Source organism: Cottoperca gobio, chromosome 3, assembly GCF_900634415.1.
Source record: "Cottoperca gobio chromosome 3, fCotGob3.1, whole genome shotgun sequence".
Classification (NCBI taxonomy): Eukaryota; Metazoa; Chordata; class Actinopteri; order Perciformes; family Bovichtidae; genus Cottoperca; species Cottoperca gobio.
The window spans coordinates 22,753,770-22,779,760 of NC_041357.1; the positions used below are offsets into that span (position 1 = coordinate 22,753,770).

The 25,991-nt window shown below is 41.7% G+C and overlaps 2 protein-coding genes across 2 annotated transcripts; both read right to left on the bottom strand.

The window, feature by feature from the left end:
* Positions 1-729: 729 nt before the first annotated feature.
* depdc7a (DEP domain containing 7, paralog a) lies at positions 730-9,193 on the bottom strand. Its single transcript, XM_029459244.1, is given in 10 exon segments — positions 730-1,658; positions 1,660-1,694; positions 1,826-1,904; positions 2,203-2,328; positions 2,410-2,552; positions 2,683-2,903; positions 3,719-3,911; positions 4,053-4,183; positions 5,754-6,216; positions 9,119-9,193. Coding segments are annotated over 10 exon segments (1,605 nt in total). The 5' UTR covers positions 9,135-9,193; the 3' UTR covers positions 730-1,460.
* Positions 9,194-13,662: 4,469 nt separating this feature from the next.
* Positions 13,663-25,154, bottom strand: qser1 (glutamine and serine rich 1). The gene is given in 14 exon segments (XM_029459231.1): positions 13,663-15,444; positions 15,611-15,706; positions 15,916-16,074; positions 16,709-16,806; positions 16,982-17,119; positions 17,264-17,451; positions 17,552-17,685; positions 17,803-17,919; positions 18,045-18,349; positions 18,697-19,693; positions 19,695-22,021; positions 22,408-22,545; positions 22,823-22,932; positions 25,045-25,154. Coding segments are annotated over 14 exon segments (5,058 nt in total). The 3' UTR covers positions 13,663-15,303.
* Between the last annotated feature and the right edge of the window lie 837 nt (positions 25,155-25,991).

Below are 25,991 nucleotides of genomic sequence, written 5' to 3' on the forward strand. Positions count from 1 at the left end.
CTTTACTTAGTGTGTTTGTATTTAATGCCTTCTGAATGATAAGAATTGTTTACCCCTAAAAGAGTTACTTATAGTAGAGCTCCCCACTAAGCATCTATCAAGCAAAGTGCTTATTGGCCCTTTCTCATTGATTACAGCTGGAGAACACCAAAAACTGTTAAGTGTTCGGTGATATTGCTTTCTAGCGTCGATGGCATATTTAATGTTAGCCACCTAAAGTCAAACTGAAGGTCTTGGAAAGGAAAGCACCTTTTATTTTTCTTAATTGATAAAGACACATGTTTGCATTTTAAACTGGACTCTTGATGTTGAGCTGAAAGCTTATGTTTTGAATGTAAACAATGACGGCGTATGAGAAGCAGTAAAGTGGACTCGTTTTTAGTTTTACAGAACATCGGTATATGTGGAACACAATTTTACAAGTTTGTTAGTTGACTGAGAACCTTAAATCGCATAAAACGGCCTTAGATTTCAGAATCATGCAACTCTTTACTAAAAAAGGAGGGTATATCTATATATACACTGTATATCTGTTTTCAACAGTAAAAGCCATATGTGAGGCTTGTGTGCGAGTCAAGTAAGAATGGATACGAAGTACTGCAAACTGTCTCAAATGTAAATATCATTTGTTAAATTGATAAAGTGCTTGATATACCAGATGTCATTTGTTCTCTTTCAACAGAATATACACATTGTGTGTTTGCAATGAAAAGGGGCAATATACATGAATGTTTGACAATTCCAGTTGTACTTTATTTTAAGATTTGAAGCGGTTTCCTCAGCTGATCAGAAGGAATACATAAACCTTATTCAAAACAGAAGCCTGAAGATACCACTAAAACGCAGCTACGCTTTCAGTTTTTCTTTTTTAAAACACACAAACATCTGTTTTGTCGATACTGTATGTTGCAACACAAAAACCCAGAGGGCTGATTCTCATGAATGCTTCTGACTGTTTACTACAGAACAACATCAGACTTTCAAATTTCCAGGTTCAATTTCCGTTTGAGACATAGCTCGACTGTGCATCACATTGTATATGAGAATCCACATGAGCAGACACATTTGTATTGCTAACACTGTTCCTATTGCATACGCACAAAGATCCAATTCAAAAGAGATATATGCAGACTTGTCTGAATGCCATCAAGAAGCGTTGCAGTGTTAAAACATAAGAAACATACTCTCAAGAACACTTGGTTCATTTTGTCACATATAGAACTGTCAGGGACATTTCATGTTAGTGTCCTGCACCAAAGAAAATATCTTAAGAAATTAAATACATTCTTAAATATCGCAGCTTATTACGAGTCCTCACAATTCAACATTCACATTCTTCTTCAGTAGTCTAAACTATTTACATACTAGCAAATCAAATCCACTTACTGCACGTCTTCACATCACATTAACGTCGTACACCTTTAAACATTACAATGCGTGAATTGTTAAACTAATAAATATCACTGTAGCAACACGTTGACAGGGGATAATCTATTTCCAAAGTACTGAACAAATATCTCTGGGTGGCCTTTATAGAACTGTCCCAGCAGCCGTTTCTTTTCTTTTACGGAGAGTTTTGGGTTCTCGTGGATTGTTCGGAGTAAGGACCAAAGTTCGTCTTTGGTGGTTTTTTGTGCATTTTCTGAGTAAGCCTTAGAAGCTCACTCTTGTGCAGTATGATGATGATGATGATCCTGCAGTAAAAAGAGATTAGAGAAGCAGAAATCAAATCTTCATCCATACCATGGGCTTCTAGCATGTATAAGATGAATATATATATATATATATATATATATATATATATATAAAATGAAAATATGCAAACCTGTTATCACATCTGGGTCATTTCCTTTCACAATACTTATTATTCTGTCACTGACCATCTTGTGCAATGAAACAGGAATCTGGTGGAAAAGAAAGCAACATAAGTGACACAGAGTTTCCATTTATCTTTACTTAAAGATACAATATTAATACGAATACAATTACGATCAGTAGACTTAGCTTGTGTGTCTGTCTGAGATCTTACACAGTCAGACATATTTGATTCATGAATTCTCTTTCAAGTGATATCTGATGTGAGGGTTGTAAACAGCATTTCATCGACCCCCGTGACTAGCAGAGAAGTTGATTGTTACATCCCTCCGACAACACCAGACACATGTACGCACACTGGCAACGGAATGAATTAGGAACACTCACTTTAAACAGATCGCAGTGGTTATCCATCATGAACAGAATCATCAAGTCCACCTTTCCTTTGGAGAGTCTTTTGCTGTAGACGATGGCACTTGAGAAAGACCTTTTCACCGCCATTCTGTTCTCAATCTGAACAGAGAGTCATTTCTGGTTAACAAAGATCAGACGTACGCATGTTCTGACGCATGCGAGACGCACACAAGCACTCACCTCTTTGTGCAGTTTGACCTCCTGTGGTTTGGCTGCGACAGCCATGAATCTCAGGAGCCTGCGGAGCTCCTCCCTGCTGCGAGAGTCCTGCAGCTTCAGGCTCAGCTGCAGAGACTCCAGAGCTTGCTCTTGCTTGCCGTTCACTGACAAAAGACAACAGAAAATACCAGGATGAAAATGCTGAGCTACATATACGAAACCTGCCTTTAAGCACCATAAAAGCCTCATCGACCCTCCTGAAAACAACAGCACACCAAAGAGGTCTGCTCTTACCCAGTAGCTCCGAGATGCCCGAGTGAATGTCGAAAACGTGGTTGCTGAGCAGAGGTGGCTGTTGCGTGTTTCCGTAATGCTGAGCCAGAACCTCATAGAGCAGACTCTTACAGCGCAGCAGGTCGTCAGCACAACCGGCCAAACCTCGACTGACCTCCACCACCATTTCATCAGGAAGAAACTCCAGACAGTCCACTGCCCCTGACATCCACTCATCAGCCCTGAGGGGAGAGCGGCATTATTTTAAACACAGCCTCCAGTGATTTAGAGAGAACTCGCCTGCTTCCAGTAAACATGTATTTGGTCATTTTGCAACAAAAACACAAGCAGGTAAAACATTTCATCATGATACTTAAGTAGAAGTAGCACTACCACACTATCAAAACACTAAATTACAACATTTGCATTCAAATGGTTACTACTGTAACTGTATAGCCATAAAAAGTATCAAAAGTAAAAGCACCAATTATGGAGAATGGCCCCCAGTCAGTATTATATTATTGGATCCTTATTATTGATGCACTAGCATGTAAGTGGTATGTATAATGTAACCATCTGATTGTAATCTATCCATCATATTGTATAAACTAATCATGTGTTTTGTATGTAAAAGTAACTGGAAGTTACCTGGAAGTAGTAACTTTAGCTTTTAAATGAATGTAGTGGAGTAAAAAGAGTACAACAAGCCACTTTGAAATGCACAATTAAGTGTAAAGTACAAGTAACTTACAATTGTACAGTAAAAGTACAGTATTAGAGAACAAACACTGTATATACCTTTTGTTTCAACAGCATTTCAGTGACTGGCCATAATTTAAATGGTTTTAACCTCGACACCTTTACATGATTTTCAGTTCAAATCAATAATCAGTGCCTAAAAAGCTCACATTTTCCTGTTAAAGAGCCTGAAAACACACAAAGAGAAAGTCCGTATGCACATGTCTTACTCAGGGTTGTATTAGCAGTTTGTCTGTAAAAATAAAATAAAAAACCTAGCAGATTACGACTGATAGATCATAAGCTTTCGAGGACTTACTGTGCTTCACTGAAGGCCTTGAGAACTTCTCTGTCTAGGTAGCTGGATGTGTACAACAGGTCCGGGTCACTGTCCATACCATGCAGGGGAGGCCGCGCTGCGTCTTTACCCTCTAACAGCTTATCCAACAGAGGGAGCTCTATCAACTGCAGCAGCCTGAGCACAGCCTGCTGGTGCCACACCTCATCCACAACTGTGAAAACACAGAGTTAAAAGCCATTAGGGTCATGCGTACACAGACACTTAGACACATAGTGCGACTAAACATGTGCTGCATGAAAACACGGGTTGCCAGCTCTTCTACGTTACTCTCCTCAGATAAAAGACGACTTACGCTCTTGTGAGAGGCCGAGGTTGATCATCTGAGGGGTGATGGTGGAGCTCAGGTTGAGGTTTCTCAGCACGTCTTCCAGTGATTTGTCTGATTTTACAGGGGAGTGGGTGGAGTAGCTCAGCACCCCTAGTCTGAAGAGTCACATAATAAGAGCAATCAGTCGAGATGATTGGAAAGAATCGGAACAGGAACAAATGTGGCAGCAAATGTTTTCTAGTAGCCGTGATTCAGATCATCAGTTAGTGCCGTTTTGATTCCGGTCATACGGGCTAAATAAATGCTCAATTTCCCAGCCGTGAACAGTTTCTAACATTAAATAAGATATTTACATTATTCCTTTGAAGACTTTAATGTTGCAGAAAACAAAAGTCTCATTTAAATTGTTAATGCACATAGCTCCTCTGAATCTTCCATCTCCCATTAGCGATGCCTGTTCTCTGGTGCAGTCTGGCGCTGTCACTCTCACAACATCACAAAGTGCCGAGGACTGTAATACACCCTGTCTGTGTTTGCTACGTGCTCAACAGCCTCCCCAGATATGAATTCTCTAGCCTCAAAGTAAATAAAATAATAGAATAAACTTTTTTTTTTTTTTGTTAAAAGGAATAGTTTGACATTTTGGTAAATACTTGTTCACCTTATTGCTGAGAGTTAGATGAGATGTCCGATACCATTGTCATGTCTGTACGGTAAATATGAAGCTACAGCCAGACAGTTAGCGTAGTTTAGCAGCACAGAGAATGGAAATAAGGGGAAACAGCTATAGTGGCTCTGTAACAAAATCTGCTTATCAATACCTCTAAAGCTCACTAATTAATAAATATATATATTATTTTATTTATTTTTTTATTGACTCATTTTGTCCGTACATGTACTTTGTTCAAAGTACAAACTTTTGTTTTCATACAGTATAAACAAAACGAAAATGAATTTTCTTTAAAAATAATTATACTAATAAGTAAAATTCATATAAATAATAATAATAATAATCATATTAAGTGGAGATAATGTTATAATAATTGTTTTCAAAGATTAAGAGTTAGATTAACGCTGATTGCGAGATGGTAATAAGTTATATTTCTATTTTAAATTAACGACACATTATGTTTTACATGGTTATGTATGTGCCAGACTATTTCCTGGCTGGTCTCAGTAACTTCTTGGAGTTTCGTCATCACCACCTGAAAAGCATTCCAGCACATAACCCTTGTAAATAGTTATTGTTACACTTACAGTTTCGGTATCATAAGCAAACAAGATATAACATGTTAATCAGTAAGCTTTAGAGGTGCTTGTAGGTGGAGTCCATCTAGCTCTTTCCCCTTATTTCTAGTCTTTGTGCTAAACTAAACTAGCCAGCTGCTGACAGTAGCTTCATATAAAACACATCTTCTCATTTAATTCTCAGCAAAAAAAGTGAATTTATGTCAGTTTCATCTTTTAAAATTACTTTTTGATTTTGCAGGTTAAGTTTGTATTTGAACTTGCAACCCATTGCCACACACTGGTAATGAGGTTTACTTGAATCTAAGAGCATCAAGACAGAACTGCATGATGGGACTTCAAGAGCCTCTGGTTATGCCTCACTAGTTCTCAGACGCACTCAGTTTAAGCTATACTGGATTTGGGATTAGCTCTGGAGAAAAGAGAACAAAGCAAATCAAAAATGAGATCTGAAGATGTTATGACACAAGTCTGTACCTTTCACGTGATGGACTGTAGCTGTTCTTGTTCCTGTTCATGCTCGGTGAGTCATAGCCGCTCTCGATGGTGCTGGTGGAGTGAGAGTTGGTGTTGGTCAGCGATGATGAGGACACGCTCGTCGGGCTAAGGAACCTGTACAAACTGCAACTACTGTCCTCAAATGTGGCTCGCTTTTTTTCCTTCCCAAATACTTTAACGCCGACCGGCTCAAACACCCTCGAGTCCATCAGGGCCTGACAGAGACGGACGGCCTTGTAGCGGGGCACCGCCTCGTCACCAAAGAAACGGTTCAGGGTGATGTGTGCCAGCACCACGTCCACGGACTCTGAGCCCAGGAAGCAGTCATGGTAGGATTTGAGGTTGTGGCGCCGGCGCTTGACCTCCACACGAGAGTGGAGATTGGAGATAATGCTGCTCCAGATGAAAGTGGCCCGGAAAGGTTTCCCAGCCATGCCTGGTTCTGATGGAGGACGAGAGGAGAGAGTCAGTGGATGGAGGGTGGGAAAGACAATCAGGGGCGTGGGAATGAAGTGGCAATAATGATCAAATGACAACAAATGTACACGCAGATGCACTTGTGAAGCAACTATAACCTACTCCTGGCTGAAAGAGTTAGTCGATTCATTAATTAGTCAATCAGCAGAAAATTCATCAACAACAATTTTCATATTAAGTTATTATTTAGATGGTTGGGAGCTTCTCAAATGTAAAAACTCTTCTCTGCTTTGTCTATTGTGTGAGCACTTTCTCACAAACTACAGGAAATTGTGCTTTGTGTCTTCACCAAACACTCCCTTCTTCTCCTCTGTGTATTTATCTCACTGCATGTGGGTGTAACAGCACCAGGTCCAGGATCAATGCATCTCACGGGAGTAGAAACAAACCCTAATCCTGTTTTGAGGCACGTTTGAGTACATTATGCTCAAAAGCTTCATTCTAACTCACTTAACAGATGTTTAACACCCAAGAACCAAATGCTGCAGTCAGCCAGTGTAGGTTAAAGACAAACAAAGAGCACCATCTATGCCTGATTTTCTTACCGTAACAGACATCCGATAAAATCTTTCTACACACGCACAAGGAAACGGAGACAATGATCATATTGTGATCCTTCTCTCACAAGAGATATGCGCGTATCTTTTCATTGCATTTCCCACTGGATGGGCTGCATTGCTAGTAACACATGCACACAAACCAGTGGATGATTCATGAATATCAAACACCGACACGCTCAACACTCCATCGTGCAATTTCTCAACATATCTCACTTGCCCGTGTTTGATGGATATTTGTTGCGGTAAAATTAATTGTGTCATCCATCGAAAGCCAGACGAATGTTAGAAAGCAGAGCTGGCCTCAGTGAGACGTTAGTGTGGCTTTCATCTCACAACAGGAAACATTTAAGGCCTGTTGAGCAAATGTTAGGGGAGGATCTGAGGCTCACTAAGGCCAGGAGCCATAAATCAAGCGCTGTCTGCAACATACCAGGCTCCATGTTATGATAACACAACATGACAAATACTATTACTGACCCATCTGTAAAACATGAAAACAAAAACACTTGGGAACAGTGCAGCAGAAAGCAGATGCTCGACCACTCAGCTCATAGAGAGCCGAGGTAAGTGTGTGGCAGGTATTATTTGCTGATCTGCTGATTAATGAGACACATCAACGTCAAACTGAGTCTCCCCCTGGGGGAGAAGAAACTGTCCTGAGATTTGCATATCAGGGAAAAACAACTGGGCTGCAGCAGTTGTTCAAGGAAGAGCACCTTCAAGGTAGGCATAATAGGAATCATGAGGCTGCTAATGCAATGAATTCAAATATGAATTTCATATGAGAAGTCCATATTATGCAAATATCAGTCAAGATAAACGCAATATAAAAAGCAGAATATCACAGGAATAATAATATATGGTGCTGGTGGAAACAAACTGCATTATCAGAAGGAGATCCTTGATTTAGGAGTTAGTGTAGGACCATCTGGAGAATCCCATCAGGGGTCCCTGGATTAGCAGGCACACAATATATCCGGATCTGATTAATATCCATTAATGCTTATTAAAAAGAAAAAAAAACTGTGGGTCAGGTGTGGGTCAGAACAATCCTGGGAACCCGGCTGTGCACTGTCACCTCTTGTTGCTTGAGCCAGGCTGAGTTTTGAGCTCAGTTTGCACAGCTGACGCCAGACTTCCTGTGACTTTGGTTCTCTTTATGAAGAGAGAGAGAAAAAACCGCAGATAGACTGTAGGAAGATGGAAAGCGGGTATGATCTGCAATTCACCATGGACAACAAGGCACCGTGTGTTTGCACACACCAGTGGAGGTAAATAATCGCGGAGGGAGCAGCGCATTAAACACACAGGGATGCTCCCCTTGGGAACAGTGTTTAACACCACACTCGAGACCCGAGCTAAATTATCACTGCAGCAGCAAAGCGAAGCGAAAGTAGGCTTATTGAGTTTATTTTTAAGCACTGTTGGCAGAAATGCCAGAAGTGTTTAGGACGAATCATTTCAGGGGATAACAATGCGCTGTGGCACCTTCTATATAGCAACAGGTTTTTAATAGTCTGTGGCAGATACCTTCATTCCTCCAACATGCTGAGACAGTGAGATGAACTGATCAGCCCTCAGGGCACAATATGAAAACGTTGAACCACAGAGGACTATTGGCCCGTATAATTGTGAACCCTCATATCCTGTGTTGTATGCCTATATGGTGGCCTATACACACGCGCGTAATAATTCTGTCCTGCCGGTGTTTGAACACAAACACGCAGTTTGCTGCGTCTGCAATGAGCACTAAATGTCCAATAACACACAGGTTGTTCTTATCCAAAGCCTGAAACTGATCTACAAAACATGATTTATTTGATCTATTGTTATATAATAAATAAATGTATTAAACTTAAATAAAGACAATAGCCTAATTACACATCTAATAGCCTATATTGTAAACCCTTGCTATATAGGTTTTCTCATATTTTTTAACTTTACAATGTGTATAAACATTTAAAAACATATCTTAGAACAATATCCAGTATATATTAGTGGAAACATTTCGATGAGCATTGGACCACATGTCCCATTAGAATGAACACTAATAGTCCCAAGCGCACGGTTTGTGTAAGTATAGCTAATTAAACTTCTACTTGGAGACTAATAGTTTTAGTCAAATCCTAATTAGCAGCAGGCGACACACTGTAATGTAAATGCAATTTCTTCCAACATCTTATCTCAACACAGCAGGTTACAGAACTAAATAAGACAAATGCTTAGGGATACATAAGAAGTTCAAACACGAGAGAACATTAACCTTTATTTTATCAGCTAAAAGTGATTTAAATAAATCAGTATTACCTGGTGATCGGTGCATGTTAAGTTCCTCCAGTGACGGTAAAAAACAGCCATTCAGACCATGTCCTTGGTCTTCAATTGACAACGTGACGCACGCAACTAACTACAGTCAACCCTCGAAACCGTCCCCTCCCACTGTGATCCATTATTCATGTCCCAATGCCCGCCCTGCCCGGGCATTAACGTGGTAATGAGGCTCTCACTGTTTCCTTTGAAGTTGAACAAAAAGCATTAACTCTCTTATTCTTACATTAGGGCATTTAATCCTGAGCTGTAAATAAAGTATACCACAGTTTTAACTTATCACGTGCTTTAATCATTATAATTGAAGAGTAGCCAAATGCAATGTACAGAAATATATATCCTACTAAACTCCCTTTAAAAAAAACATTCTTATTGGTCAAATCAAATACTTTTAATTTAAAGGAAATGCTAAGAAATCCAGGAAGTTTTCACACAACCTTTCACTCACAAAGTCACACCCTGAAAGCTTACACTGGAAGTAAATATGCTCTGATAAAGATCCAAAGTATTAAACAGCAGCCACAATGTGAGGCAGAAAAGAAGAGGCAGTTTTCATTCTTGGGAAGAGGATAGAGATGTTTTAGGATTCCTATGTCCTTCTGTCCAAACAATAGACGCCACCAGGGGCACAGTATTGAAAGACATGCCCGCAGTCCTCATCTGGAAACAACTATACATCTGACAATGGACAAGTAGTAAGCTGACACTGTAAACCCAATGTTGGTCACTAGCTGAAAGTTAGACAGCGTCTATCGTCACGAGACACAAGTGTAGTGCAATAGGGTGAGGCAGTGCAAACTGGTTTGATTACAATGCTCTTTCACACGGGTGAAGAGAGAATGTGTAAGCCGAGTTGAACATGTAATCCTCATTTACACACTGTTGAGCTGCTCTTGAGCAAGGCAGGGCGCTCTAGAAAAACTGCAGGTGTGCAGGTGTGTAACTTCCCACATGAAGTTGACCTTACCTGTCATGAGAAGCACTGACTTAGTCCATGGAAACAAGTTGTTTAATATTGTCTGTGGTTTTAGAGGAAGCTTTGAAAGGTTGAAAAATATCTTGGGTTTAACACTGTGTATCTGGTGAAGGTTTTAAAGACCCCAAATGCCCCCTTCTTTAGAGGTCTACTGAAAGATACTAGAGTTGCATTATTGAAATGTAGAATACAGTGTTTTTAGAGCTCGAGTCATAGCAGGTAATAAAAATATCTCAGCTACTTCACAGTCCACAAACGTTATTGAAGTGCAGTACTAAATTGCTTGAGTACCCCTTTAAGAACATAAAGTAGGGACGCTATCAAGGCTTTTAGGAGTTAAGATGCTGAACATGAATCACAACATTTGAGGTTTGAGTCTGGCTGGTGACCTTTGTTGCATCTCTCCTTATGCAATCATTATTCAGAACCATTTACCTGGATGGCTGAAGGCAGGATCAAAAACAGTTAAAATAACATACTACAAACATCCATCATAGGGACTATACAACTTTCAATGCCAGTTAAAAGCTAACCAAGTGAAACCCTTTTCCCTGATATAATAATGGCATATCACATCCGAATTTTATCTTGTTTGCATGCAGTCGCAAAAGTAAACTCAGCTCTTTACTCCTGAGAGAAGAAATCTGTTCAACAATAACGTTTGACATTGTCCCCACAATGAGGTATGAATCATTATGTCATTTTCAGGCATCAAACAATCTCTTTAATGTGCTGTACGTGTATGTGAACTCACCCTTTCTGTTGCTGTATATGATGTAGAGATGTGTTTTATGTTCATTCAGCAGTCATTTCCAAGCAAATGGAATTAAAGGAAATGCACACCTTAAATGAAAGGTAACCTCAGTGCGTTCTGCTAGAGCTGGTTTTACAAGTCTTCTGATGTGCTGGTATTTTGTAAACTTCCCACACTGCTGACTTCAGTGCTGTGGAGTAAAACTTGTTTTACACTTCCACAGAAAACAGAAATAGAAAGAAAGAGCGACACAGACAGACAGACACACAGACAGACAGAGAGCGGGAGACCGGGAGACAGACAGACAGACAGACAGCGAGAGAGCGAGAGAGAGAGAGAGAGACAGACAGACAGAGAGCGAGAGAGAGAGAGACAGACAGACAGAGCGAGAGAGAGACAGACAGACAGACAGAGAGCGAGAGAGAGAGAGAGAGAGAGAGAGAGAGACACATACAGACAGACAGAGAGCGAGAGAGAGAGAGACACAGACAGACAGACAGACAGAGCGGGAGAGAGAGAGACAGGACAGGAACAGACATGAGAGCGCGGAGAGGACAGACGACAGACAGCAGGACAGAGAGGAGAAGAGAGAGAGAGAAGAGGAGAGATAGAGACACAGACAGACAGACAGAGAGTGAGAGAGAGACACAGAGAGAGAGAGAGACACAGACAGACAGACCGGACGAGAGCGAGAGAGAAAGAGAGACAGGATAGACAGGAGAGCGAGAGCGAGAGAGGGAGAGAGAGACACATATGACAGACAGAGAGCGAGAGAGGAGACACCGAGAGAGATATAGAGAAACATACAAGACAGAGAGCGAGAGAGAGGAGCGAGAGAGGGACACAGACAGACAGAGAGAGGATAGAGACACATACAGACAGACAGAGAGAGAGATAGAGACACATACAGACAGACAGAGAGCGCGAGAGAGAGATAGAGAGATAGAGACACATACAGACAGACAGACAGAGAGCGAGAGAGAGATAGAGAGATAGAGACACATACAGACAGACAGGACAGAGAGAGAGAGAGATAGAGACACATACAGACAGACAGAGAGAGATAGAGAGATAGAGGACACATACAGACAGACAGACAGAGAGCGAGAGAGAGAGATAGAGAGATAGAGACACAGACAGACAGACAGAGAGAGAGATAGAGAAACATACAGACAGACAGAGAGCGAGAGAGAGACACCGAGAGAGAGATAGAGAAACATACAGACAGACAGAGAGAGACACATACAGACAGAGAGAGACACAGACAGAGAGAGAGATAGAGACACATACAGACAGACAGAGAGAGACACATACAGACAGAGAGACACAGACAGACAGAGAGAGACACAGACAGACAGAGAGAGAGAGAGAGAACACTCAGGTTGATACAATCAGAAATTCTGGTCCACAAGGTCAAAGTAATGTTGACTCTCCTGCTTCTCTCCACGTGCCTGCATATTTCCTTTTCTTTCCCCTTCATACTTATCGGCTGTGTAATGTTAGTCGAGTCATAGTTTGTTTACAGTTATGATGAGGACAAAGGAAAATACTAAATTTCTGTTTGGGTGGAAATAAAGGTTTGTAGCTAAATATACTTAAAGTATCAAAAGTTTAAGTACTTGTAAAGCATAAAATTGACCCATCTTACTGTTGAAGTGGAGCTAGTATTTACTACTTAATGTACAATGTATAAGTTAGTCCATTAATATCCAAACTAGGGTGAGGCCCCGTCCTAAGGGTCATGAGAAAACTTTAGGTAGGGAAGAAAAAAAGCTAAACAAAAGTTCTCAGAGACAAACCTGTATTCATTTTCTTTCAAATATTCTCAAATCTTCGCTTTTTTTCTTACCTCTTTTGGCCTTAAACTATTTGTTTAATGAAACCATGTGAGATGTTTAGAGGGGGAAATCATGGAACTTGTAGACATCTGAAGCATGACAAGAGGCTCCAACTAGATACTGCTCTTTTCTGCCAGAAATGTTGGTCGATTACATTTTTAGCTCATCATACAGTGTGTTTGTTTGTGTGAAAGTACTATTTGAAGAGTTGTAGTACGTAAACCTGATGTGCAGATGAAGAAGTGTGCATGTGACTGGTTAACAGTTTTAAAACCACATCATCACTCCAAAGTACGTCAGGTTTTACAACGGGGCATTCCCAAAACCAATAGACAGCGAGTGTTTCGCAGTCTTATCCAACACACAGCCGTCCATATACTGCGCCCTTCTGACATTCTCACGCTGCCTCAAGGGTCCTCTCAGTCTGTCTCCCACATATGGAACAATGCAGTGGATAAAAATTCATATGCGTTTCATCTGGAGAGCACACATTCAGTATCTGTCTCTACCAGTTGTGCCCGTACTGGAATCTCAAACGCTTGCCTGACTGGCCGTCCTCCGCAGCTCCAAAAGGACAGAGGACAGTGGCTTTCCTCACAGAGCCGTCGCTGCAGCACAGAGACACTTTTGTTGTTTGGGGGTTGCCAGTAATTCTGCATTGTGGCTGGGCTGGCGGGACAATCATATTTTATTCAACGAGCTCAAGACCCTCTCAGACAACAAAAAAACCAGCCACCCTTTCACAGTGAATAGTTTGGTCATGAGAGCATGGTGGGCAAGCATCACGACAATATCCTCCCCCCCATCAAGAATATGAGCCAATATTAACTGCACACTCTCAACATGCAGGTGACACTAACTGGCGTTTGAGTTGGGGCTGCATGGTTGAGAACATGCAGTAGCAAAGCTGTAATTAGTATTAGTCAGTATATGAGGAAAACCAGGAAAGCACAGATCTGATTGTGATGTTTATTGGACTTTCCTGGGATGCCAGGACTCACACTTTGAGGTGTTTCACACCTTAACAGAAGGATGATCATTTCAACCCTCACCCACCCTTGTTGACGTCTAACATCTAAGACAGTTGTCAACATATCCTATGAAAAAACACCAAGGACATTGGATCCTGTGATGGAGCGAATGCTATGTACCAAACAACCTTGGTACGCAGAACTGCAAACATCCAAAACTGTCTTTCAGGTAAAAGGTACTTCAGAGGAATCCATTGACACCCATAGACTGTAATCAGAACCTCCCGTTCAAAGAGAGTAACGTTTTGTAATGAGAGCATGGAAAAAAAAAAAAACCCTTTGAGCAAAAACTACATCATTTTCTCAATCTCTCGCATCACACACCCAAATCATTTGAAAGATGTTAACCGCCTCAGACAAAACATACCAAAGCAGACATCTAATACATGCGGCACTTTATTTACAAACTGCATCTGTGAAGAACAAGATTAATTTTGATAGCATAAAATTGATAACAGACTTATAAAAAGTCCATTTTTAAGAACTGTGAACAATGAAAAAGTGTCTCAGAAATTGAAAATGAGAAAATAATACTTACTTCTGTGAAAAATATATATCTATTTGTCATAAAATGTGGCCTATATCTGTAAAGGAGTATAAAGACAAGTCTTATTTATTAAATTTTACCCTCAGGTAAATCAAGGTCATAATATTTGATTAACAAAATTCAGAAAACACAGTACTGGAACAGCACTGACTTGCATCTTATAAGCAAATGGGAGTTTGACGCACAAAAGTTAAACCACAATATAGATACACTATATAGTTACTAAACTCCTCCTGAAGAGAATCGCTGCAGTTACCACGTCCCTGTTCTTTTATACAAAATGTACATTATATATAAGTTGGCGCTCCATTACAAAATGGATGTTTTACAAACGGTATATAACTACGGTTATAGATATAGATTTTTTTTTCCTCCTTTTTATTTTTTTTTTACAATAAATCAATTTCTCAGTATGCGAGCCTTCTTATCAAATGATCGATGAAGGCTTGTTAGAACTGTAGGCAATCAGATTTCTGCATTTTTATTTGCTGTGCTCTACTTCCTATGCCGATTGCTTTCTATCTAGTGAATACTCACTGGTTATAATCTGGCATTTAACTAAAAAAAAAAAAAAAGGATTTAAAATAAACATTATAAATCTATTAAAAGGCCCATAAAAAGTGGGCTTGTGACTACAAAAACCTACAAAGACTAGGAGAAGAAGCATTGTGTGGAAGTCTTCCAGAAATGCTCCCAAAACCGAAGTCCTTGTCCTCTGTTGATCAAGTCACTGCTTTCTGCTGGGACGCAGTGATGCAGACTATTATCTTTACTTTTGTCCCGCTGTTCACCTGCTGAAGGTTTTAGGCCAGAGGCCCCTCGAACGTCTTTCATGCAAGTCAGCTGACAGATCCCCGATTCAAATCTCTCTGTGGCTGGAAGGAGAGACTCACCCCATCCTTCTCTGCTGCCATTTATGAGCTGGGGACATCCTCATGATTTAAATGTTGGACTTTGATGTTTCAGGTTGTTGTTGTTGTTGTTTTTTCTTTTTAAAATCAAGCTCGTCAAGGCTGGATCATCGGCAGGCCTGCTGCACTTGACTGATTAACTCTCCGAAGCGATCGAAGAGCCCCTCTACCCAAGCTCCATTCTGCAGACACTTCTGTACAGTCTCCTCCTGCCCCAGGTCCCCCGTCTGCACCCGCATAGATGCGATCTGAGTGCACAACCACAAACAGATTTTATTTATTACAGTAAAGTTTACCAGAATAAGTAGCATTTGAAATGAAACTTACTAATACTAATCAGAGTAAAATCTACTGATTTAGCAACTACACAGAAAACAGCGTATTCAACACAAGCATACATGAACAATGTCTCACCTCGTCCTTACACATGAGGTACGTGTGGTACTTGTAATGCTGCAAAGAGTGGTACAGAGAGAACCACTGAGTTTTCTGCTGGTCCACTGTATACTCCTAAAAAAAGGGGAAAAACCAAAGCAAACGCTGTTGAAGGACATTTAAAAATTAATAATATTCAGATTGAGGTCAGGAAAGGGCACAGCGGCTTCAGTTATTAAGAGAATAAAGGGTTGAGTGAGGAACACAAAATGGTGACACTGTGCCCTCTGCTGGATATAGATTGAGAGCACAGTGAATTTTACCAAAACATCATCTTGTCTTACCTGTGGCACTTTGTTGGGCATCTTGTAGGGCATCTTGTAGGGCTTCAGGGTTTTCTTGTTGTAGGCCCGCCCACTGAGACGCACCTTAAAGGCCGGAGTTTCCCGGTCCTTCTTCAGTTCAGTCACCACTGAGATCTCTGGGAAGCTGTCTAGAGCCGTCTGCAGACACGGAACAGAAGAGTTACTTGGGTTCATGCACTGCAGTCAAAGTCCTGTGCAGTACCATTGCTTTTCTCTGTCATCAAAATAGATTATCCTACTAGTAGGATATGGAACTGAACTTCTCTTTGTAACCTTATCTTCTTGTTTTTTTTAGCATCTGGATCCTTTGAAAAACGTCATGTGCCGTCTTGCCTGTGTGTATTGTAAACTTAAATATAAAGAGGGATATTTTTCCATTTGTTTATTGCCGTTCTGACATTGTGTGAAATCTTTGATGTGTGGCTCCCTCTGCTGAACACGGTCTGTCATGTGACTTTACCTGTTCACACTAATTGTGTGACTTACTTGTTCGTACTGATCTTCTGAGTGCCAACATGTATAAAAACCAGCCTAAAGGCAACCATTTTGTACTTGCCCTGATGAAGTTTGGCTAAAACACATAAGCCTGTTTTCTTTTAACTCTTACTGTGACGAAATAGCAATGAGTTATTAAATGCTTTTTAAAATCACTTAATCTATCACTTAGTGCCTCAAATTTCTTCAACAACTCCAGATTCAGAGTTGTTTGTAAGCCTCCCTCTGAAGCCTTTTGGAGTTAAACTAATGCCCAAAATGAGACAATTACACCCACCTTTAGGACCTGCTCTATGTGCAGTTTGTGAAGCAGGCGTTTCCTGTTGTCACTGATCATCACATCCACTCTTTTCATATGTGGCAGCAGCAACTCATCTGAAACCAGACAAGTTAACAAGTCAACATAGCTTTACTAGCCGACTCACCGGAACCTTTTTTTCCATTCAGTTTTTGGTCAACTATTAAGCCCCTCGCAAGGCTGGGGGAAATGTGGCAACTGGAGTGACATGAACACAGGGAGCGAGTAACAGTCAAAAGTCAATTCACTCACCGTTTGCCCTCTCAAGTGCCGTCATCACATCTTCGTCTAAGGCAATGCTGATGAGCAGTTCCACAAAGCTCCTGAATGTCTCCTTCATTGTTCGCGTGTTGAGTAACCGTGAAGCAAACGGCACTGGAGGGTTTAACTCTAAGAGTGTGTGTGTGTATGCGTGTGTGTCAGAGGTCAAAGATCGTGAAGAGGCAGTGAGAGAGGGGGAAGAGATTTAGACTACAAATATATTAACTTACATCCAAACTAGATTTAATGAGAAAAGTCAAAAGGCTTCTTCACCGTCATCTTCACCACCCTCTTCTGCAGATGATCCCGAGGCCGTAGGTGAAAACTCCTCCTTCCATTTCCTCCTCTTCTTGGGTGGGGGCTCTGCTCTGGGCTTGAGTTGTTTGGGTCGAGGCTTTTGGCTTTGGGAGACTGAGGAAGGGGCTGATGTCAAGCCCAGCAAAGTTTTCACCTGAACACCCCTGGGTGGCAAAATAGAGAAGGTAACACCACTGAAGAGCAAAGTAAAACAACATTATATATATATATATATATAAAAATCAGTCAGTGCTCATAGCGTACCTTAGCGAGTTCATAGGCTTGCATCGTGGCTTCCGACTACACACTCGTACATACTCCCTTTTGTTTACTGTGTCCAAGAACTTCACATATACCCTCTGGTACATGGTCTTGGCGTCACCAAAGTATCCAAGATACTACACACATAAAGAAAAACAACATGTTACCTGTCGCAGAATAAAGAAGAATACTATTAGAATGATCGAATACTCCCACATGCATGCATGAATATTGGCGTGTCTGCTTGTACTTACACTGTTGGTGGCTGAGAACACTCTCTTTCCGTCCCTCAACTCAGGCACAAATTTCTGCAGCAGAGCCTTCTGGACTTTCCAGATGGCTGGAGGCTCACTGCCTGCTCTCATTGTCACCTGTGCACATGCACAAGACACCATGCAGAACAGGCTTTAGTATGTAGTAACAGTTAAGAGAAAATTAGATGTGACATGACGATCCTTAACATTCATTTTCTGTAAAACGTTTTCCAAGTCCGTACCTTCAAGTTTTCGATATCCTCGTTCCTGACGACAAATTCGTCTCTCTCCCTGTACATTCCCTCCCCTCCGCTGTCCGACAGCTCCTCGTCAGTCAGTCCCTCGATGGCCACACTCGTCAACTGTACAGCCAACTGGCCTGGTGGGGTCTCTTTAGACTCCTCTTTGGCCACAAACACAGTCCCTAATGAGACGGTGTTAGTTGTGTGTGTAGGAGTGGTTACCCGCGACAAAATGGTCTGGGGGATAGTGTGAGGCATGATGGGCACTTGATCTGGCTTCATCATCGGACCAGGGATGTGGTCATCTGGAGAAGGGTTGCAAATATATGAATGTGTTGAAGAAAAACAATTTCAAAAAGAAACATGGAAAACTCAACCATAATAAATAAATAAATATATAAATAAATATATATATATATATATATATATATATATATATATATATATATATATATATATATATATATATATATATATATATATATATATATATATATATATATATATATATATATATATATTGGATAAAAGAGGCAATTCAAAGACAGTCTGGACACAAGTAACATGTGGGGATTGATAGAATATAAAAATAGGTGGATGCTCAGATAACAATATTGGCAGCTCTTAACAAGCTTAAGCAGGGTATCATTACCTGTCCTGGTTTTCCGATCTGAAGACTCATCCAGAGCTGAAAGCGCTGAGCTGATGCTGTTCCTCAGGGCCTGGTTCTTCCCAGTGTTCTCCTCTTCATCTGAGCTGAAGGATGGCAGAGTCTCCAAATTCTTCTGCAAATCTTCATCCAGGCGTTTCTGTTGGGAGATCACTCCTTGGCTCTCTTGGTGAATCAAGGGCCCGGGCATAATCTGCAGTTTGGGAGGCAAAGAAGGCAAAGTACATAGTGGTGGTTTGGACAATGTGCAGGGCTTTCTCGGGCGACTAATAGTCCTGGTAGGACTTGGAGAGTATTGCTGTTTGGGGCCAGATTTGATGAAGTCGAGGAAGGAGCCAATGAAGCCTGTTTTGACCTCTGGCTGTTTCTCTTCCACTTCACGGATCTTCTGTCTGATTCTCTCCTGCTGCGGACAACCATCATATACACCATGTGAGGCAGATGGCGAGCCGACGTCACTACCCCTGGAGTTTTGTCGCTTTGCCTGCCCACTGCGCTTGGCTGGTCTGGCCTGTCCACTATCATCCTCAGGACCACCTGGTTTGGTCAAGGACCTCGAGCGAGCTTTCTTTTTGGGAAAGTCCTCACCGCCTGGGCTTTCCATGAGGCCATCTTCTGTTTTAATGCACTTTGCATTCCCTTTGACTCTGCTCTGGAAACCTGGGGGGTCATACACCTGCCCGGCTAAGTGATAGTCATTCTCAGAGCTCCCTCCATCTCCATTTGTGTCAAGCTCAGAACTGTTGTGGTGAACAGGCTGACTCTGGCAGTCTGTGGCCATCCGAGCTCCATTTAGTGTCATAGTCATGTTGTGGGAGTTAGAGTTGGTCATTATTGACTGTTGTGCCGAGGAGAAACTAGGTGACATGTGCCTTATATCCGCAGTCTGGAAGTGACCTTTAGAATCAACGGGGCTTGCCATCACTGCCATTTCAGCCTCAGCAGAGGATGTAGCTTTGACAAAGTCTTGGGGCGTGACAGCCACAGGCTGCCACCGTAGCGGCCAGGATGTCATCAACATTTGACAAAATATTTCTGTCATCTGCAAGGAGCATGGAGTCAGGGAAGCAAATGGAGTTGAGAGCAAAGTGGTTCTTAGCATCATTAGGTTGCTGATTTGTCGACTGGCTGTAGTGGTGTTTAGAGGAATCAGAGCATCCGGAGCTTTGTTCAGGCACTACTGTGCCCTGCTGTCTCTGGGTTTCAGTGACACCAGGACCCAGCAGTTCTCGGCCCATCTGTAGATACTGGACATGGAGAGGGCCCAAATCTTGGGCTTGTTGGATACCTTGCAGTGACACCACCTTTGAAGTGTTTTGACTGTGATGGAGAAGGGGCTGCTGGAGTAGAATCATCTGGTTGGGTTCAAGGAGAACCTGAGTGCTGGGGACGGTGATATATTGGGTGTGGGCTGCAGGGCTCTGGCTCTGGGACCGAGTAAGATTCTGGTGGTTTTGTTGATGTGGCTCAGGAGATTTGAGTTGGAGAGGGTGCTGCTTGAGCTGCTCTGAGCTAAGGGGTGCATGTGAAGATATAATACTCGAGTTTGTAGTTTTTGTGTTGGCAATTTCCTGACCATTGGCACTGCTTAGATGAAGCAGAGAACCCATCCTTTCATCCTTTCCCTGTGCTGCGTTTGTATGACCTAGTCCCATGAGCTGGTCATCAGAACGTGAATTGCTTCGGATAACGCTTTGTGTTTTGTGATTATCGTCCATTTTTGAAACAACATAGATGACATTGTTGTGAGCAGACATATTGCTTGCTGCAGCAGATGCCTCCATTGATGACTGCTGGAGAGCATCCATGTCCTGGATTGGAAGCTCTCCAAGTTTCTGTTTGCCATAAATTGGCTTTATGTCCTGTATTGAGGATCTGATGTTATTTTGTAAGGCTTGAGCAGTTAAAGAGTAGGTAGGCAATGGTGCAGACAAAACATATTTATGGGGCTGTGTCTGCTGCTGGGACAGTGCATCATGCATTTTAACTCCCACTGGGCTTTGCATGAGGGTGTAGTCGTCTTGTGAAGAATTTGTTGTGGGCAGACTCCGCACACATGTGGGTGGGTACGAGGAGTTAAGGTTAAGGGATTGTCCTCTGGCGTAGCTCTGAGTCACTGAAGCTTGCCCCTGTGAGAGAGATGTAAAAGTCACATTTGGGGCACCCTGAGAATGGGATGTAGAGTAGCTCTCAGAGAGATTCCCCTGACACAAGCCCTGAACCTGGGCTCCATAATGAATCTCCTGCTCCTGGCTCAGCCCGGGACTGGAGGAGTAAATAAGAGTCTGACCAACAGATACCACATTGTCAGACTGGCTCGAGAGGGAAGGCAGAGTCTTGTAAAGTGGGGAGTGTTTGTCTGAGGTGGAATGGGAGGGTTGTGACTGGGTGTGGGGGGTGATATAGGTTTGAGCCAGACTGCTGGACATTAGGCTGGATAGCTGAACTGACTGCTGATTAGCAATCACCGAGTTCTGCTTCTGTCCTGTGGAGGAGTAACGGTCAGGAGACCCTCCTGTCAGGTTCTGAGAGTGCTCGTGACTCTCTTCACCCCCAGCAAGGTGTGGCGCTAGTTTGGAAGAGCAGTCTTTAGCCTTCGGCACAGAAGTGGACGAGTAAGCTTGAGTTACCGATTCCGTTTTGGGTTGAGGAACACGATTGACTCCTTGAGAGGAATCTGCTCCTGTGGAAGGGCTGCAAGACACAGGGGTCTGACGGGATGGGTCCTGCTGGTAGGACACATCCGCTTCAGTGCCAGACACAAAATACCCCTGTAAGGAGTGCTCTGAATTGGGCAACTGCTCTGAGGCCGTATGGCTGCTGGAAGGCCTCTGGTGGTGTTTGATCACACTACATTCACGCTGAAGAGCTCTTTCAATAGAGCCTGAGAAAACCGCAGCCCCGTAGGCTTGTGAGGCACCATGAGGGGCAGGCAGGGCAGAGGGTAGCAGGCTGAACTGGGGTTGCAGGAGGTGGGGAGCTGACTCCTGGGCTGATCGGTAAGTGGAGGACTGGACAGGCAGAGTCGAGCCCAAAGTGGGGGAAGAGAGATGATTGAAGGCCAGTGCAGTGGGAAGCACAGTCTGGCCTGATTTGAGATGGAGGAGGGGGTCATGGTGAGAAAACAGGCCATTGGTGGAAGTGCTGAAGGCAGGATCCTGGAGAGCCAAAGATGGGTTGGTAGCATAACTCCTGGAAGGGTAGGCACCAGTGTGCTGATAGGACGACAGAGCAGCAGGAGAGGAGAAAGTGGCAGTAGAAGGCAGGGCACCAGTCAAATACAGCTCTGTGGTGGAGGAGTTGGTACCTGCATTGCACAGAATAGACAAATAAGAACAACATTAAAACTATGTACACAATAGGTAAAACTAAAATGTGGAAATACTGACATCACCAACCAATTTTTGTTCAGTAAAAGCCTTCTCTTAATACTTTTAAGAGCTATGACTTTTCTGCTTCAATAGTTTAAAATATTATAACAATATTTCAATGAGATGGTCTGGTACGAAATATTATTCTGGGCTAGACATAGACATAAAATCCATAAATAAACTTAACTCTCTCAACAAAATATGTGATAATGTCTTCCTCTCTGTGCCACATATAAAATATGTACCTTTTGCAGGTTATTAAAGTTACATTAAATAGAAGTAAGTAGCGCGTTGATAACCGAATGAGTGGATATGTTCTCACCAGCAGGCCATGATGGGGGTCGAAAAGGAGGAAGCAGAGAGGCACTAACAGGACCAGCCTGAAGGCTTCTGGATTCCATGGCTGACAGGAAGCTCATGATTGAGGTCTCAGAAGTATTACTGCTCGAGTCAAGAGCTCCTGATGTCAAGAGGAAAAGAAGGATAAGCACAGAAATGGGCAACCAAGTAAACACAACCCTATATGCCATGTCAATAAGAGCCATAAAATGATACTTCACCCAAATTGATTTTATTTTATTTTATAGCCATGATTGGTAGCATACACACAAGGTGATATCTCAAACTAAAGCATATAAACCAAAACGATCTGCATGATTAGATGCCACTAGGGGAGCGTGACAGAGAAAGTTCATAGTAATTTGTGTGAACTAATATGTGTATCATTCATAACTCACCTGCTGCCACAGGAAGGTGTGATGTAGTGTAGGTAGGAAGCTGGTGGGTGGAAGCGTAGCTTTGCCGCTGGAGGAGCTCTGCATCAAGGTGTGCTGCACCATAACTGGAACTGCATCAAGACAAAAAACAAAAATGCATAAAACAACTAGTAAATGACTTCTCTTGACACACAGCACGCTTGATTTCAAATATTCATTCTGTAAAGCATTGACTGTCTATACTGACTGACTAACACCCTATTTGCAGAAAATGCAATGATGGTAAAATGAAGCATGTTATTTATACAGAATATAGCACACATTAAGGCTACCACAAATAAGAAAAACCCTTCTAAAAACAGGACATCAATTTGTCCAGAAAGAAAATAAAAAACTTTTTTCCCCATTGCCGTTAGTACAATTATATATTATTATTATTATTATTATTATTATTATTATATAAGACATGTTTGCATTCTATATCAAACATAGCATGGCAAATGACCAACTATAGTTAAGAAATTCATAGGTCTAGCTTGTAAAATTCTGAATAGCTGTTAAAACTCTAAAAGTGGTTTGTTAATTGTAGAATTCAACTGTTATTGAGGTCCAAAAATAAAGATTCATTGCATGTACATGGGTTTATGTCTATTACATTACAATAACGAATTTATAAAAAGAAATCTGACACATGACTTAATATTCTCTTCAGAGGAAATTCATAGGAAAATCAGAGGGGATCAGATGCAGCCATACTGATCCAAAATGTTCCCTTTTTGCCAGAAGGTAAACATCTGTGGAAGAACGCAGAGCTGAAAGGAAGTAATCGGCCTCTTTTTCTGATCCCTTCAACAGACACACTCACACACACACACACCAGCAATCTTCCTGTTATATAACTCTTCTCTGCTATTTGGCTATAAAGTAAGATGCCCAATTAATGTAATTAAATACAACAGACCTGCAACGTAGTCTACATTGCTACAGATTAAAGTGTTTAGTTTTTGGTGACAGAGGTGTATGCTTCTTACAGAGTTTGTAGTTAGTGTTGTTGCTGTGCTGGACTGAATTATATTGAAATGTGTTTCTAATATCCCGACCAGTCATGTTTGTAAATTGGGTGGACAAAGCATTTGAAATCCCTCTCAATATAATGCAGTTTAGTTCATTACCAATGCAAACTACAACCTCAATAACGTCACATTATTATCTTTGTAAAGGTGGAATTTAAAGGTGCACTGTTGCATTGAAGTGCATTAGATTTTACAGGTGTACCTAATACATTGGCGGCCGAGTGTATATCAGTTAGTTTCCAGATGAAACACACTTGCTTCCTCCAATACCTCATCTGTACTGGCAAGTGGAGCATAACAATGTATTTCTCATTCAACAAATCGATTAAGTAATCATTTATGTAGTCTAATTTAGTGGATCATTTTACTTAATCTGCTCAGGCCTTTCTCTTTATGCTTTAGATAGGGTTTCATGCAAAATAACTGAAGTGCTATTTTTGTGCTGCTTGTGAGCAGAATCTGAATTATTTGTAGAAGATACCACAATTTTGACATTAGGTATGATATTTTTCATTATTACCATATATACCATAATACAAAAGTTGGACTAAGTTAGGGCTCTAGCTACAACTTTGGTTCGGTGGTTACATTTACTCTATTTTATCAAATATAAAGCAAGTTAAACTAACGTCAAAGATATCAAAGTACCTCTAACTTGTAACTAAAATAATGGCACAAATATACAGACGTCGACACGTCGCCTCTTAGCTCTTAGGTAACGACACCAGCAGCTTTATAACACGAATTTAAAAAAAGGTGCCATAACTGACGCGACTAGCACCGTTAGCTAGTTACCTATCTTGTTGTGGCTTAGGCGAGCACCTGTGGGTCACGAAAACAGGCCGATAAATGCTAGTCTAAGCAGTGTAGCTCGTCAACATATCACAGATATACAATGATGCCCTTCTCTAGTTAGTACTAACTCTGTAAACGGCCATGCTGAGGAGTCGGTGTGCTAGCGAAACTAGCAAGGTGGGAGGCAGAAACCAACGGCTAGTGAACCTCTGTCAAGTCAAAGGCTCTACAACTCCGAGCAAATTCCGATATTTCTCAAATTCCTCCAGAGTTCCTGATAACAACAACGACCTCTGCACTTTTCTCCCAACAGCAAAGCTAGGCCCTCCATCACCGATATTTCCTTCGGAAGGTGCCCTCTCTTTCATCTTTTACCTTGGCTTGACACTAGCTGTGCTGCGGTCATAGGCCCAAGAAGCTACGGTCTGTGCTGGTGGAGCCAGCGCGTCCGCAAAGCTGGAGGTCGGGTAGTTCCTGTCCATCATCCGGTGAAAGATTCACTTCCACGACGGAGCTTCGTGGAGCAGCGGACACACATCGTAGCAGCCCGGGGGTCCGACCCACCGACCGACCGAGCGACCAGGGTAGGCAGTGCCGTCTGAGCACAGCACAGTTCGCAAAGCCTCCGTGAAGTCGTGTTATATCCTGGATAAAAGTGTACCTTTAGCCTTCTGAGTGATTTCGTTTATTTTTTGTTCATCTCCCGTCATGGAGAGCCGTGCAAGCCCTGCATGGTTTCACGTACCCATGTTGGTTGATTTCCCAGGATGCACCGCAGACTTTGGCTGGAAGTTTTGTAGTTTTCCTTCCTTCCAGCCAAAAGTTCAGCTGCATGTATTTGACATGATTTGAAATACCAAAACTTTTTTCTATAATGTCCTAGAACCCCAAAATCCCCATATGAAGCAAATTGTTATCGCCTGCCTCTGCTTGGATAACGGGCTGACATTAGAATAATGCCAAGATAATTCCTATTGAACTGAATAATATCATACATTGAAGCACATGTACTTCAATGTATGATATTATTCAGTTACCTCCTGTTTTGGATGTCAATAGAGCCTGTTTGGATATATGAAATAACGTATGATATACTTGTTGTACATTTTTTGAATAATGTTTGTGCTTTTATCAACAGCTATTGATAACCAGTTTGTGTTATTTTGGAAACATAGGCCTACGATTGGGGTCCTTTAAGATAACATTTGAGTTCAGAGCTGTATGTTCCTAATCGTTTAATTTTATTGGCTAAATTTCATATAACAATACAACACATACAGGTAAAAAGCCAAACTTCTTGGTATTAGTTTTTAGTTGATTGG